Below are 17,109 nucleotides of genomic sequence, written 5' to 3'. Positions count from 1 at the left end.
TCTAACCAATCTAAGTTTGCTGGATAGGTTTGCTTTTTGTCATTTATCCCTTTCACACCAAAATTTGACGTGACTTGCTATAACACTGTTAAATACTACTTTCCATTAAAAAAAGAAAATGTACTATTATTCTAAATTGTAGTTTAAAAAAAAAAAAAAAAGGAAAATAAATAATAAAAAAGTAATAATATAGAATAAGTAGGTATGTCCATACTTTGACTACTAGTATACTTAGGATTTGATGTTTCATTGCATGTAAGTTACACTTTAATGAAGTTTTAAAAAATTTTAAACAATCTTTGCCCTTATAAGCACAATTATTTATCTTGAATGTATATTTGATTCAGCTCTGAAACCTTGTCTTAGGTACAATACCTATAATTATTTCAACATAAGGTAAAAGAATCACACACTTAAAATCTTACAAGATTTTCCACTTTATGGATGTTGCAATCGGAATTAAATTTGTATAAAATTGTCACTTGAATTAGTGTAAAATAGCTAGAAATGCAAAAACAAAGAAATGAATACTACTATTAAAGGTTATACTTGTTCAAATGTTTACTGAATCAAAAACTGCAGTAGTTTCAGTTCATACAATACACAACTCTCAAAGGAAAGAGAGATTAAATGTAAAATGAACTTGAATGTGAAAAGACTCCCTTGATAATGCTCTTTAAATATAAAAATTCACAAAAATGTTTGTATTTTCAAAAACAACAGAGGTTACTCCATGTAAAACAGGTATTGTACACATCCCTCATTACTAGACTCTACATGAGTTATGTGGTATTCTCAACAGATTTACAGACATAATATAAACACACTTTACAATTTATCACCCTGAAGACAAAATTCATATGTGCAGATAAAACATGTGTAATTGTTGACAGTGGCCTCTGAATGATGGTGTTGTAACATAAAATGCCACAGAACAAAAATGCTCTTGGTGTCAGTGACTATAGCCAACAAACTTCGATCCATGCTGACATGATCATTGTTAAAAAGTTAAATACTGTTAAGATTATTTTTTAAACGAAAACAGACAACTTGAAGAGATCCAAGTCAGCACATAGCAATTATTAAAATCAACTTTAAAAAAAAAAGAGAAAGCAGAAAATCAACAGTATTTTAAATCATTAATAAAACAATGTCTTCCTGGGACGAGGGTTAGAAAACCCCAACACTAAAAGTTCATCAAATATTACAAACAATCAAAAGGAAAGTGTTTCTGTAAAGAGGTATTGCATGTCAGTTAAAAAACAACATGTGCAGTTATATGCAAAGGTATTTATATGCTACAGATATGAAATGTGAGTGGAAATGTGATTCCTCTTAGGAAACAAGGACAGATCATAATCAATGGATGTTCTTTGACCCCTTGCCCCTTGTTTAATGATAGAACAAAAAAATAGGTGATGGCAAGGTTAAGGTCAAGGTGCATTTTAGACCCCCCAAATGGTGCAGTAATCCATAATGTATGCCAACAGTGTTATCCCAAGCACTCTACGGCGCCCTCTGCAGTATAAAGACACAGTGCAAGGCACAAAGCTGGTCTAGCAAATAACTTTATAGTTGGTGGTGTGGTTGATCTCACTGCTGTATGAAGAATCCCAGTCTCTTTCAAACACAGCTTGTAGCTGCTCTTGGACTGTAGGGGTTGTCGTCTGAGCTGAAGTCTGGTTCACCACTAATGCAGAACCAGCAGTGTTCACAAAGTAGTCTCCTGACCAGTTAGATGTACCTGAAACAGCATAGAAATATAGAAACATAGAATATTCAAAAGAAGTCAGATTAAGGAGGCATACTTGGCAGTTCTAAGAAAGTTTATAGAAGTTCTAAACATTTATAAGAGGAATAACTACATTAGGGGAAAAAAAGGTAACATAAAAATAAGGCGGCATACCTATATATGCAACCTGGTCTGTGACCATGTACTTGTTATGGTTTACTCTGGCAAATGGAATTTCTTTCTGTCGAGGGTTGGAAGGCACTGTAAATATTTTCTGCAAAGGACAAAAAATTGTCATTGTAAGTTTGTTACTGGCACAGGCAACAGGTGAACAGCTGTGGTGCACATACAGTGGTGTGAAAAAGTGTTTGCCCCCTTCCTGATTTCTTATTTTTTTTGCATGTTTGTCACACTTAAAAGTTTCAGATCATCAAACAAGTTTAAATATTAGTCAAAGATAACACAAGTAAACACAAAATGCAGTTTTTAAATGAAGGTTGTTATTATTAAGGGAAAACAAAATCCAAACCTACATGGCCCTGTGTGAAAAAGTGATTGCCCCCTAAACCTAATAACTGGTTGGGCCACCCTTAGCAGCAACAACTGCAATCAAGCGTTTGCGATAACTTGCAATGAGTATTTTACAGCGCTGTGGAGGAATTTTGGCCCACTCATCTTTGCAGAATTGTTGTAATTCAGCCACATTGGAGGGTTTGAGCATGAACTGCCTTTTAAAGGTCATGCCACAGCATCTCAATAGGATTCAGGTCAGGACTTTGACTAGGCCACTTCAAAGTCTTCATTTTGTTTTTCTTCAGCCATTCAGAGGTGGACTTGCTGGTGTGTTTTGGATCATTGTCCTGCTGCAGAACCCAAGTTCCCTTCAGCTTGAGGTCATGAACAGATGGCCGGACATTCTCCTTCAGGATTTTTTGGTAGACAGCAGAATTCATGGTTCCATTTATCACAGCAAGTCTTCCAGGTCCTGAAGCAGCAAAACAGCCCCAGACCATCACACTACCACCACCATATTTTACTGTTGATATGATGTTCTTTTTCTGAAATGCGGTGTTACTTTTACGCCAGATGTAATGGGACACACACCTTCCAAAAAGTTCAACTTTTGTCTCATCAGTCCACAGAGTATTTTCCCAAAAGTCTTGGGGATCATCAAGATGTTTTCTGGCAAAAATGAGACGAGCCTTAATGTTCTTTTTGCTCAGCAGTGGTTTTTGTCTTGGAACTCTGCCATGCAGGCCATTTTTGCCCAGTCTCTTTCTTATGGTGGAGTCATGAACACTGACCTTAACTGAGGCAAGTGAGGCCTGCAGTTCTTTGGATGTTGTTGTGGGGTCTTTTGTGACCTCTTGGATGAGTCGTCGCTGCGCTCTTGGAGTAATTTTGGTCAGCCGGCCACTCCTGGGAAGGTTCACCACTGTTCCATGTTTTCGCCATTTGTGAATAATGGCTCTCACTGTGGTTCTCTGGAGTCCCAAAGCTTTAGAAATGGCTTTATAACCTTTTCCAGACTGATAGATCTCAATTACTTTCTTTCTCATTTGTTCCTGAATTTCTTTGGATCTCGGCATGATGTCTAGCTTTTGAAGATCTTTTGGTCTACTTCACTTTGTCAGGCAGGTCCTATTTAAGTGATTTCTCGATTGAGAACAGGTGTGGCAGTCATCAGGCCTGGGTGTGGCTAGAGAAATTGAACTCGGGTGTGATAAACCACAGTTAAGTTCTGTTTTAACAGGTGGGGCAAACACTTTTTCACACAGGGCCATGTAGGTTTGGATTTTGTTTTCCCTTAATAATAACAACCTTCATTTAAAAACTGCATTTTGTGTTTACTTGTGTTATCTTTGACTAATATTTAAACTTGTTTGATGATCTGAAACATTTAAGTGTGACAAACATGCAAAAAAAATAAGAAATCAGGAAGGGGGCAAACACTTTTTCACACCACTGTACAATATGGAATAGGAAGAATTTAACCAGTTCCCTTCTCTGCTTAGCTGCTTATTAACAGAAGCATTCTGGCATAATTAAAATAAAATAACATTCTGGAACCTAAATTACACTGATGCTCTGAAGAAAAATACCTTGCAATTCATACAACCTTTTAAGAACACACCCCATCATTCTGTCCAAAAACAGGGTATGGTTATTTAAAATAGCTTTGGTACAAAAGCATCTGCTAAGAACATTCCTCTAATGCAACATAATGTATCATGTCCTTTTGAGTAAGGATGGACATTTTAGGGAATTGTAGTAATGATTTCGATTGCTTAATGGTTCTATTAACTGTTCTTTTACAGGGTTGCTGCAGAGTTTCTAAAATCAAATTTAAGACTTTTAAGACCTTTTTCAAGACCTGAACAAATAAACTGAATACGTATCCCCATACCAAAACAAACCCACACAATCTTATAGTTCATGTATCAATAAATAAATCATGTATCACAGACTCTTACTTAAACAGGCAGGGGCACACATTCAACATGGCCTTAACATATCAGTAAAAAAGATTTGATTCATAGTGCGGAACTTTTAAGTTTAAAAGCTGAAATACACCGGGGACTCTTATTTTGAAATGTTTGGGCTTCACTGCATCCAGCTGCTTACTCAAACAGATAAGGGAAATAAAATGTGCACTCCTACAATAATCTATAACGTATTACAATATAAACAATTAAAAGTAAACAATGTCATATTTCATCAACATTATATCATCATCATCAACAGGGGATCAATATTGATCGCTTGTCATAAATTGACGATATGGCCTAATGATTGCGAACTGCTCAGCAACAGCTGGAAACACTCACACGGCCCACGTGTGTGGAGAAAATACAGTGCCATGTTTTCACTCTGAAAGACGCAGCGCATGCATTTTTTTAATTGAATCTTATTCTTTTGAGGTTAGATAATCACATTAGGTAATATCACAATTCCCATCTTTCCGCCCCTAAATTTAAGACCTCTTTAAATGATAATAAATACTTTTGTTGTATCATTTAAGATATTTAAGACTTTTTATGACCTTAAATTTTGGAAAAGTGAATTTAAGACATTTTAAGGATCTGTGGGAACCCTGTTTTAAAGTTTTGAGTACTTACAAGAAAAAAATTTTATGTTACTTATTTACTGGCCTCAGCAGTCTGTTACCAAAAGAAGAGATCACTTCATATTTTAACAGAACAGATTCTTGCACAGTGGTGTTAACATAGACTTTGTAATTAATAATTTTATTCGTTCATTTATTTTTATAAAATACCACTAATTACAACAAAACTCAAGGTTGCACTTTATAATAAGGTTCCATTTGCTAACATTAGTTAATGCATTAGGTATCATTAACTAACAATGAACAATATAGGTTTTTACAGCATTTATAGTCTTTGTTAATGTTATTTAATAAAAATACAATTGTTATTTTTTTTTTTTTTGTTCATAGTGCATAAAGTAATGTTAACACATAGAACTTTTGATTTAAAAAATGTGTTGGTATATGTTGAAATTAACATTAACCAAGATTAATAAATGCTGTAAAAGAATTGTTTATTATTTCATCTTAACTAACGTTAATAAATGTAACCTTATTAAAAGTGTTACCAAACACACAATGTATCTTTAACTAAACACTGTCATACAAACATCCATCCAGTGATTTACTCTCAGGGTATCTGCAGGTTTAAGCCATTTTAAGACTTTTAAATGCCAAAAAGAATTTTAAACCATATACAGTATGTAACAAAACATTTATGTATAATAGCAAGGTCAACACGTTAAACTGAAGTGTATGAATGGTGATTAGGGCCTTCTAATGATATTAAATATTTTCAGATGACTTAAAAGGGTGATTTTTACCCCCAAAAGACAAAACAAATCATTGCAAGGTAAAAATAATTGAGTTAAAATAGTCCCACTTTTGCACTTCATGAGTTCATGCAAGAATATTCACCTGCATTTATTCACATACAACAATATAAATAGAAATATACATAGAAATATATCAATAAAATGATTAATCTTTTTTTTTTAAATGTTCATTTACATGAACCATCTGAAGGAACCAATTTACTAGAATGAATCGGACGTTCTAACGCTACATGTGAAAGAGAGGACAGATTAGGAGAGCATGTTTAAATATACTCGGCTGAAAACTGTGTGCAAACATGAAAAAAACCCCAGCAATTTAGCAGCAATTTTAAGTCCTTACATTTTGAAAACTGAATTTAAGTCTTTTTAATACTTTTTAAGGATCGATGACACCCTGACTCTGAATTCTTGGTTTATTTAAAGGAAAAGTTCACCCAAAAATTTTAATTCAAGTGCAATGGAAAGCGGTATTAACATTTGAACACACAATGCAAGTGAATGGTGGCCAGAACTCTGAAGGTACAAAGGCATCATAAACGTAATCCAAACAACTCCAGTGGTTTAATCAATGTCTTAAGCGATCCAATCGTTTTTTGGGTGAGAACAAACCAAAATATAACTCCTTTTTCACTGTACTGTACATCTTGCCATTGCAGTCTCTAGGCACGATCATTATTTCAAGCTCGATTACACTTCCTAGTATTTACATGCACGCACAGAGCGCTAGAAGGCACTATGGGAGGTGGAATCGAGCTTGAAATCATGATTGCCAAGGAGACTGCTGTCAAGATTTATACTGAATAAGTAATTACATTTTGGCCCAAAACCGATTGGATCACTTCACAAGACATGGATTAAACCACTGGAGTCTTATGGATTACTTTTATGATGCCTTTATGGTTCTGGCCACCATTCACTTACATTGTATGGGCCTACATTGTTGATTTAATAGCGGTGTTGCAGTGCTGCTGAAGGGTAGTACAGGAAACATTGTCTGAGTATTTTAGCATGGTTTCCTATCCGCATCTGCGGAAAAATGCACGTTCAAGAACCATTAACAGAACCTAAAGTCAGAAAAATCATTCGGATCGGATCCAGTGTTTTTGATTAGAAAAATGGCATTGGTTCTGAATAACCATGAGGTAATATGTCACATAGCGGACTACATATGAACTACCTGTTTTGTCAGAGCTACAGTACCAGCTGGTAAACTTAAAGCACAGATAAGACACTCACCACTTGAATGTCCAGCATTTTTGTATCCTGTAAGGAAGCAAGTGAGCGGAGGAAAGGGAACATGATTGGGCTGGTAGCCTCCCAGCAACTGATCAGCAGACGCACACGAACTTTACGCTCATAAGCCACACGGCGCAGCTGGGTGTCAATATCTGCCCAGTACCTGCGAGATATCACAGAGAGCCAGGGTCAAAGATTATTAATTATTTTCAGAAGCCTATTTGGAAGTTTAGAAATGCCTCGTCAACGGCAAACACCAAACTGATTAAGTACACATTAAAGTTCACATATGATACATTTTCATAATTTTTGCCCTGAGGCAAAGAATGCTAGGCTAGATTTTTTTGGACTATAAACTCTCATAATATAGCTGCTCATAGCCATTTTTCACCCTCTCGCTGACCCCAAGAATTAAACATGCACTTGTTGCTGTGCCTTTAAAACAACCAAGTAAACTTCTTAATCCTGACTATCTCACTGTGACTAGACGGGCCAAGTTTTAAGCTAAAACAGGCGTTCATATGTAAATTTTTTTAGATTCTGACGCCAGAAATCCAATCATATCTAATCAAACGGGGGGTGGTTAAGCAGGAAAGGTGGGGAACCCGAGTACCCATGAACACACAGCTACGACACTGTATGTTTTATAAAATAAAAGTCTTATTTCAAAACATCAAGGATCAATTGACTAATCAAGATAGAACGCCTTTAAATAAATGATGGAAATAACTTGTAATTCTAATACCATATTCTTTTACAAAACTTCATAATAAACAAAGACTTTTAGGTTGGTTTGTTATGAAACATAAATGTTGTATAGCTGTAAAAGAGAACCAGAGAATATATCACAGACCTCTGGGATTTGGAGAACTCCATTGTGGGAAGATAGTTCATCACAGCAATGTAGACAAACTGCTGGGCATCCCCAATCACACTGAGGATAGACTGCAGGTCTGGAGTCCTGCCTTCAGCACACAATGAAGGAGGAGAACTCTGTTTGAGAGACAGAAAGGCCTTAAAGTTCCCCTATCTTGACTCAATTATAGCAAATAAAACTGCAACTAGTAGAGTAAAGAACACCAGAACAAGGAACAATGTAACCCACAAAATTTCCAACAGCCACTGTTTTGTGTGAGCACATAAATGTGATAATAATTGTTGTATTAGCTGTGTCTTTGCTTCACTCTGTTTCCTGGTTGAAACCTGTGTATTGTTTATATATTTTTATTCTATACAATGTATACAGTATAGTCATTCTCCTATATGTATATGACGGAAGTGTGTGGACCACTAAGAAGTGATTCGATTGGGTTAAAAGGTGCTCTCTTTAGCTCAGTTTATTCCATGAGAGGATATTTTCTTACTGATAGGTACACACTGGCATCAGTCCCATTGAGTGACATCTGCATGGGTGTATCCTTATTGTACAGAGTGGAGAATTTGCTAGGCCAGTGGGTGGGAACTGTCTTGGTCCGATTCAGGTACCAATAGGCCTCGAAGATCTTCCCCAGGTCCTCAGCAAGACAGCTGCAGTTATAGACAACTGCACCCAACTCCTTCACCTGAGAAGGGACAAAATGTAAAATACTCCACCGAGAACTTCTGAATACATGATGTATATGAAAGGTGTAACACTTTTAGTACATTTAAAGTATACAGTAAAACTAGATAGGTACTCTAAGTTTGTCAAGACAAACTTTGAAAAACAAAGTACTCTTGGCCCATTTGAACATTCTGCCAATGTAAGTCTATAGGACTTTGGGGAGTTTTAAATATGCGCCGTGTAAAAACCATAACCTGAATCAAAACAGCCTGAAGGTCTTTGCCAAGTTAGATGAATGTAGCTTGAAATCTCTAGAACGAGTTACAGTCAGAAATTTTGGTCTTGGTTTAGAGATTTTGAAAAAAACCCTAAACCATATCTGTAGAACAACAGTATGTTGGCTTTATCAAACCAGCATAATTACTTGGCTAAAAAAAAGGATTGCCACGATGCTAGGGTGACGTGGGTGATCGCTAGGCCATTGCTATGCAGTTGTTAAAGTGTTCTGAGTGGCTGTTAGTGTGTTAATATATGGTTTCTAAGGCTTTCCTAGGGTTTTCTAGGAGTACTAGCCCAAGTCTAAATGGCCCACCCCCAAGTATCAATAATATTCTCATTCCTAGCTATGACTCAGGTACCTCCTTTAATGTGATTTTTTTGCCTGTTTTATCATCCACCATGCAAAATCGTAAGTGCTTACAAAAGTTATAGCACACCGTTCCTCAACAGGCCACACGATTTAAGCAGTGCAGGACTGAGCAGTTAATAAGGCTGTCAAATTAATATTTGAAATTCAAATTGTAGAATTTACAATAAAAATGCACATTTAAATGCAAAAACAAGAGCATTCGAATTTTAGCTTTGTGCCAAACACTGACGATGACTTTTAAGCACTTCTGTTGCGCTCCATCTAGCGTCCTGCTTGAACAGACCCTATTGCTGAACTAGGGTAAGATATACGCCATTATGAGCTCAACTGCATACCATTACTTCCTGGGCAACATAATCACACCGGGTGTCGGGAATGTTGTTTCTAAGAGTTATCGACATTATCGACTCTCTGACAAGCACAATTTCCTATCAGACATTATTGCCTTGGCTCAAATGTGTTTACCTTCCCCTGTGGCAGGACCGGAAGCACGTTGCGTTAGCAACGTGAGAGACCTGAGTTTGGATCCCACGTTGAAACCAGGAAGTAATCGTGTTTGGACTATCACTGACGAGCGAGATTCAGAGGTTGCATTTTTCCCTCTAACATTAAATTTTTTCTCCACTGATGGTTAAGTTTGGGGTTTTAATTGGATGGTACAGTTTATAAAATATGCATTCCTCTTCACTGTATTACAGCCTGTACAGCTGAAAACAACTTGCTTTAGGCGCCCCTCTGTGGACAATGTACCTGGAAAATGGAGCTCACATATTCCCATAAATATCAACAACACTTACCTCTTTGGCCACTGGGGGAGTGTTTCAAATTCAGGTGAATTCAGTTACACACCACAGTTTAATACATTGGATTCGTCTAATGCATAGTAATAGTAATTGTAATGCTTGCCATATCAAGCACTAATAAAGTTTATATGGAATATGAAACTATGTTATATTTAAAAGTTATGAGAGGCAATATGTAGTAGACAATGTAAAAGTGACAAAATACAACTAAGGCTGACCTGGGTTAGTGATCTCCAGTCCATATTGGCGCTACCTATGTAAACGTGCTTCTTATCCACAATCCAGAATTTTGTATGCAGCACGCCTGTCGTGAGCTCTCGCATATTCACCATCCGCACAGCTGCACCTGTGAAAGGGAAAGCATTCCTAACTAATGCCATACTTTCAGACATAAATATAAAAGTGATTCATTTGAAACCACAATAAATTAAATGTTTACTTGGTTTATCCTGTTTTAAACTGTGCTGAAATACCTTATTTTGTTTTTGTTCTGCAATAGCATCAAATATGGCAGACCTCACATTGACTTACCAGAGTTCACAAGGAACCTAATGTCATCCACAGGTTTCGTCTCTGATGGTGTATCGACTGCAATCCGAACAGACACTTTCTCAGAGATCCGCCCTAATTCATGCAGAATCTGCTCACCCTAGAAAGTACAGATCACTCAGACAAAGAGTCACTGATTAAATCTATTTGTCAAAGAGAATTCAGTTAACTTCAAATCCAAACCTGATTGGCTGTGGTCTCGCTTGTGTGCGTGTCACTATTGGTAAGAGTCCAGTAGAAGGAGGCAATATCCAAACTGGTTTGAGCACCAGCTATGAGGTTAAGCCAGGCTTCATATATGGATTGGTGAGAGGCAGAGGAGTTAAACACAAGTCCCTCAGGAATACTCTCCACTAAAACAATCCTGTTAATGAGAAGAGAGATTTTCACAGACATTTTAAACTACAGCTGACAACTAAACCACAAACACAGACTTTATTAAAAATGCAGATGTGAAACTGTGTATGCTATGGTTAACCTCATTTACCAGTGGACCACTAAAACACTCAAAGGCTTTGTTCAGATTTGAATGCAAATCAGTTTTAGTTGTTTACGAATCTGATCCATATCACATCCTTGTGTGGTTTGAAATCCAATTAAAATAATTTTACTTTTCAGATCTAAAGCTAACGGCATATAAATTGTGCAAAATTGACAGGAACCGAGTCTGAATTCACTCCATTTTTGCTCACTCTTTCCTCATATAGCAAACTCTGTAACATGTATGTAGTGAATAGTGAATGAGTGAACATGTCAGCAGTTTAGGACATGATATATGCATAGTGGAATACAACAGTATGTACATACTACAGTTGAAGTCAGAAGTTTACATGCACTTAGGTTGAAGTCATTAAAACTCATTTTTTAACCACTCCACAGATTTCATATTAGCAAACTATAGTTTTGGCAAGTCATTTAGGACATTAACTGTGTGCATGACACAAGTCATTTTTCCCAACAGTTGATTACAGACAAATTGTTTCCATTTTAATTGACTATATCACAGTTCCAGTGGGTCAGAAGTTTACATACACTAAGTTAACCGTGCCTTTAAGCAGCTTGGAAAATTCCAGAAAATGATGGCAAGCCTTTAGGCAATTAGCCAATTAGCTTCTGATAGGCTAATTGGCGTCAATTGGAGGTGTACCTGTGGATGTATTTTAAGGTCTACCTTCAAACTCAGTGACTCTTTGCTTGACATCATGGTAAAATCTAAATAAATCATCCAAGACCTCAAAAAAAAAAAAAAAAAAAAAAAAAAGTGTGGACCTTTACAAGTCTGGTCCATCCTTGGGAGCAATTTCCAAATGCCTGAAGGTACCACATTCATATGTACAAACAATAGTACGGAAATATAAACACCATGGGACCACGCAGCCATCATACCGCTCAGGAAGGAGACACATTCTGTCACCTAGAGATGAACGTAGTTTGGTGCAAATCAATCCCAGAACAACAGCAAAAGGACCTTGTGAAAATGCTGGAGGAAACAAGTAGACAAGTATCTATATCCACAGTATAACAAGTCCTATATCGACATAACCTGAAAGGCTGCTCAGCAAGGAAGAAACCACTGCTCCAAAACTGCCATAAAAAAAGCCAGACTACAGATTTAAAGTGCACATGGGGACAAAGATCTTACTTTTTGGAGAAATGTCCTCTGGTCTGATGAAAAATGTATCTGTTTGGCCATAATGACCATCTGTATGTTTGGAGGAAAAAGGGTGAGGCTTGCAAGCCGAAGAACACCATCCCAACCGTGAAGCATGGGGGTGGCAGCATCATGTTGTGGGTGTGCTTTGCTGCAGGAGGGACCGGTGCACTTCATAAAATAGATGACATTATGAGGAAGGAAAATTATGTGGATATATTGAAGCAACATCTCAAGACATCAGCCAGGAAGTTAAAGCTCGGTCGCAAATGGGTCTTCCAAATGGACAATGACCCCAAGCATACCTCCAAATTTGTGGCTTAAGGACAACAAAGGAAAATTTGTGGGCAGAACTGAAAAAGCATGCGTGAGCAATGAGGCCTACATACCTGACTCAGTTACACCAGTTCTGTCTGGAGGAATAGGCCAAAATTCCAGCAACTTATTGTGAGAAGCTTGTGGAAGGCTACCCAAAATGTTTGACCCAAGTTGCTTCCAAATGCTACCAAACACTAACAAAGTGTTTGTAAACTTCTGACCCACTGAGAATGTGATAAAAGTAATACAAGCTGAAGTAAATCATTCTCTCTATTATTATTCTGACTTTTCACATTCTTAAAATAAAGACGTGATCCTAACTGACCTAAGACAGGGAATGATTTCTACAATTAAATGTCAGGAATTGTGAAAAAATTAGTTTAAATGTATTTGGCTAAGGTGTATGTAAACTTCTGACTTCAACTGTATATGCTATACTATGTCCTAAATCCCTGATGTTTTCTACACTTACAGCTACTCTCAGTCATTACATGAATAAGTCTCCAGCAATAGTGCTGATGACTCATTACTAGAGGTAGACCGATACATTGGTTTTACGATTCATCTGTACCGATAGTTGCTTTTTGGAACTATCGTTTATCGGCAAAAATCTATGCCGATAATTGCTGATAGTTTTTTTATAATTTCATAATTTCAAAATAAGAGTCCCCAGTATGTTTTGGGCTTGTTTATACTTAAAAGTCCCGCGTTATGCACCAAATCTAACCTAATCAAAACAAACTGCATCTGGGGTTTTATTCATTTTGGGCTCATAATAAAAAAAAAACATTTTGACAGTCTATAAATCAATTTTAAAAACTATCAGCCAATTAATCGGTTATCGGTCTTTCCCCACCACCTTAGTTATTGTTATTGGCAAAATCCACTGCTGGTCGTCTTCTACTCATTACCACAGCAACCGATATAGACTCCATATAGTTGACTACGCTCTCAGAACAAAATGATTAGTTTACTTACAAAATTACATTGTGATTACACAATCCTAAAGATCACATGCAGAAAAACAAATGCAGAGTGAAAAAAGCTAATGAAACTGAATTCACGTGTCACATCCTGAAAAAATAAATTAGACACGTTTGGCACAAAACAATAAGTGACCTGCAGGGATCAGTACAGGTCTCTCTGATTAGACGATGCTCCTGCTGTCCAGGTGATTCTGAGGAGGATGTTACCATAGGAACGAGCAGGGTTTGGAGGGACAGGAGTATTAACAGCACTGTGGTTAGACAGGTAAGGATGATCAGACACCTGTAATACTAAACACAGATATGGGACAGGTTCAAAACCTTTGAGCAACAACAGAAATGTACATACAGCCAGCCGCTCATTGGTACAATATAAACCCTGATAGTTTGATCAGGCGAAGCGTAAGTGTCTTTTAAGTAGCGGTTAATTTGGCAATAATGACTGGCTGACTACATGATCACATTTATTAAAGAGTAACTTAATGTAGTTTTTGGGAATAGTTCACCCAAAAATGACAATTCTCTCATCCTCATGTCCAAGATAGGTGTCAATTTATTTTTATTTGTATAGCTCTTTTCACAACACACATCGTTTCAAAGCAGCTTTACAGGAAATCATGCATTTAGAGAAAAAAAAAAAAATTAAGAAACTGCATTATCTATAATGTCTTACAGACATCATTGTGTAGGTGTGGGTGTGAAACAGATAAATATTTAAGTCCTTTTTTTATTATAGATTCTCCTCTGTACCCAGTAGGTGGCAGTATGCATGAAGAATGTGAATCGACAAAAATACAATAAGAAGAATGCAAGTGTAGATATATAGTAAAAAATATTTAAATATTAATTTGTTTCTTACAGTGGCCCAGGGGTGCACAACACAACAAAATTAGCCGAACAAATAAAAGCTGGAAACAAAACGGAAATAAACCACAGCACAGCTAAATTAAGCCACAACACAACCAAGTTAAGCCACAACATAACAGAAAAGCCAAAGCAAAATTTAATTAAAACCACAATACAACAATATTAAGCCACAACACAACAAAATTAAGCCTCTTCTGATCATTTTGTTTTTTGCAGCTTCATTTAATTGTTCATCTTTTTTTACTTTGCTATTTTTGTTGTGTTATGTACCCCTGGGCCAAATAGCTTCTCACCCACACCTATCAAATCACTTCTGAAGACATGGATTTAACCACTGGAGTTGTATGGATTACTTTTATGCTGCTTTTATGTTCTTTTTGGAGCTTCAAAATTTGATAACCATTCACTTGCATTGTATGGACCTACAGAGCTGAGATATTCTGCAGAAGAAAGTCATACCTATCTGAGATAACATGAATGTGAGTACATGATGAGAGAATTTACATTTTAGGTGAACTATTCCTTTAACAAATAAATAGAGTTGAAAGTTGACATTACTTTATTAAGCTAGAAGAAAGAGATCACAGAATATAGATAGATAGACGGATAGATACAATTAATTTTAATACCTTTTGTGAGCTAAGATGTGTTTCTCCTCTACTTAGCTCCACGTCAACCATCTTAAAATTTTAAAAGAATATAAGTTTGTGTAGAAATTTGTTAACAAAAACAATAGATAACTTTCAAACAATATGTGGTTTTAAAATGTGTGGAACAAATCATTAAAATCAATAATTATAATTCATTTTAAATAAATAAAAACACTATGTTTAATATACCTTTATATAATGAATATCTGACTTCATTGTGTTAAGGTTTGCCAACACATGAGGAGGAAACACAAATCCTAAAAAAATAAAAAAATGAAAGCTGAGTCAATCATTGCTCTGGACGAATGGGCGGTGTGTTTCACCATGTGCTCGTTGTGCATGCCCATGTATGCTGCCATTCACTGTTGAGTCTTCTGTGTCCAGCATTTCTATACACACAAACATTTGAGCCGGGCATTAGTGGCCACAGACTGATCAGCCAGGTGACCAACCAATGAGCAGTCTTGATGAGCTTACCAAATATTTTACACACACAGCTGGTTCTTAGGGCAGTCATCTGACTTGAAAGTAGAAGTGAGGTTTTTTTTAAGATGCAAGGAAAAATGAAGAAAATGTAGATGCTGTGGGAGTCATGAGCACTGAATCACGAGCCTAAACTTCCTGATAGCAATGTGATCTAGTTATTTACTCTATTCTGGTGTTTTCTGTTGACTAATGCTGACAACGAGTAATGATGACCGATCCTTTAGAATGGAGCAAGGAAAACAAGAAATAATGTCCATAGATCCAATTGAGACATTGACAGTGTACACATTATGTATGGATACTAGTTTCATAATGTCTTATAAATTTGTTATTCCAGGATTTATTTCAGAAATGTGCAGTTAAAGCCTGTTAAAATGCCATTTGGTTGGTTGATGTGGAGAAATATCTTAAAAAAGGCCATTCATTCATGTCTTCCTTTAAAATATATATTGTAGCCCATGACAGAACTGGCTATAAACAGGAGCGTTCATAAATGCAAACATGGAGTTCCAAACAGGTATCTCATGAGTCTAATCAATGGCATTAACAAGCCCTGAAGATGCATATATAAGAGAATAAATCGAGTAAGGCACCATAAAGTATTTGTGCAACCTTAACTAAGACTGTGAATGCATTGCAAATGCAACAATGTCCTACTGGCATAATATCTGAGCGTTTAACTAATGGGTTGTGTCTCAAAACCTGTGAGCTGCTTGCCAAGACGCGCCTGTGATGCCCAAAAATGCTGCACTCGCCTCTGTTGCCGATAAATGCTGTCTAGGCAGCTCACCAGGATTTTAAACACGTCCATGTTCTATTACTTTACTTTCGTAAGTATACTGTACAACACATTTGTAGTAAATGTCCATATTACTGAATTCTGGGTGTGCATGCATTATCTTTTTCAACATATTGCGCAACATAAATCTCATTCGAAGGAAAAGAAGGACCTACCTGTGATCCAAAAGTTTACAAAGCGAATAATCTCGTTTGAGGCGCAGCGGTATTGATGGCTATCAATAATCTCTATTTACAAAGTAATAGAAGCGATCTCTTTTAAAAGTAACGATGTGAAGTCAGTGTAAACCGATAACCGGCGTTCACTCTTTATGGAGTTGTCCTACTTGTGTTCCCTATCTTATAGGGTCACGTGGCCACACTCAAAGTAGATTCATCTGTGTCACGTGACGGCACATATGGCCATATTTGTGACCAAAACTGCGAAACCTTTGCTTTTATTTATAAGGCTTGTTAAAGTAATACTGCGTTTTACTTACACAACCAGAAATGTTATTTTAAACAGTTATCCTTATCTATCAATTTCCATATGGCGTCATTTAGCTAAACCCATGCAATGAAGGAAAACAAATCTCAACATTTTCTAAATGTTTAAAAAAAATGTGGGGGGCCACAAAATACGCTGGCTACCACCCCTGGGGTTCGCTAGTTCGAATCCCAGGGCGTGCTGAGTGACTCCAGCCAGGTCACCTAAGCAACCAAATTGGCCCGGTTGCTAGGGAGGGTAGAGTCACATGGGTAACCCCCTCGTGGTCGCTATAATGTGGTTAGTTCTCGGTGGGGCGCTTGGTGAATTGAGCATGGTTGCCGCGGTGGATGGTGTGAAGCCTCCACACGCGCTATGTCTCCGTGGCAACGCGCTCAACAAGCCACGTGATAAGATGCGCGGGTTGACTGTCTCAGACGCGGAGGCAACTGGGATTCGTCCTCCGCCACCCGGACTGAGGCGAACACAATTG

The 17,109-nt window shown here is 37.1% G+C and overlaps 1 protein-coding gene across 1 annotated transcript; it reads right to left on the bottom strand.

Moving 5' to 3' along the window:
- Nucleotides 1-536: 536 nt before the first annotated feature.
- LOC127416605 (5'-3' exonuclease PLD3-like) lies at nt 537-16,497 on the bottom strand. Its single transcript, XM_051656035.1, has 12 exons — nt 16,307-16,497; nt 15,056-15,123; nt 14,846-14,896; nt 13,483-13,640; nt 10,578-10,758; nt 10,377-10,494; nt 10,064-10,191; nt 8,215-8,412; nt 7,704-7,843; nt 6,851-7,013; nt 1,907-2,006; nt 537-1,744 (listed from the first exon to the last, which is right to left on the bottom strand). Exons 2-12 carry the CDS (start codon nt 15,080-15,082, stop codon nt 1,557-1,559), a joined length of 1,452 nt encoding a protein of 483 aa, XP_051511995.1. The 5' UTR covers nt 15,083-15,123; nt 16,307-16,497; the 3' UTR covers nt 537-1,556.
- Nucleotides 16,498-17,109: the final 612 nt, after the last annotated feature.

Source organism: Myxocyprinus asiaticus, chromosome 26 (genome assembly GCF_019703515.2).
Source record: "Myxocyprinus asiaticus isolate MX2 ecotype Aquarium Trade chromosome 26, UBuf_Myxa_2, whole genome shotgun sequence".
Classification (NCBI taxonomy): domain Eukaryota; kingdom Metazoa; phylum Chordata; class Actinopteri; order Cypriniformes; family Catostomidae; genus Myxocyprinus; species Myxocyprinus asiaticus.
This window is presented reverse-complemented; position numbering and strand designations above follow the sequence as displayed.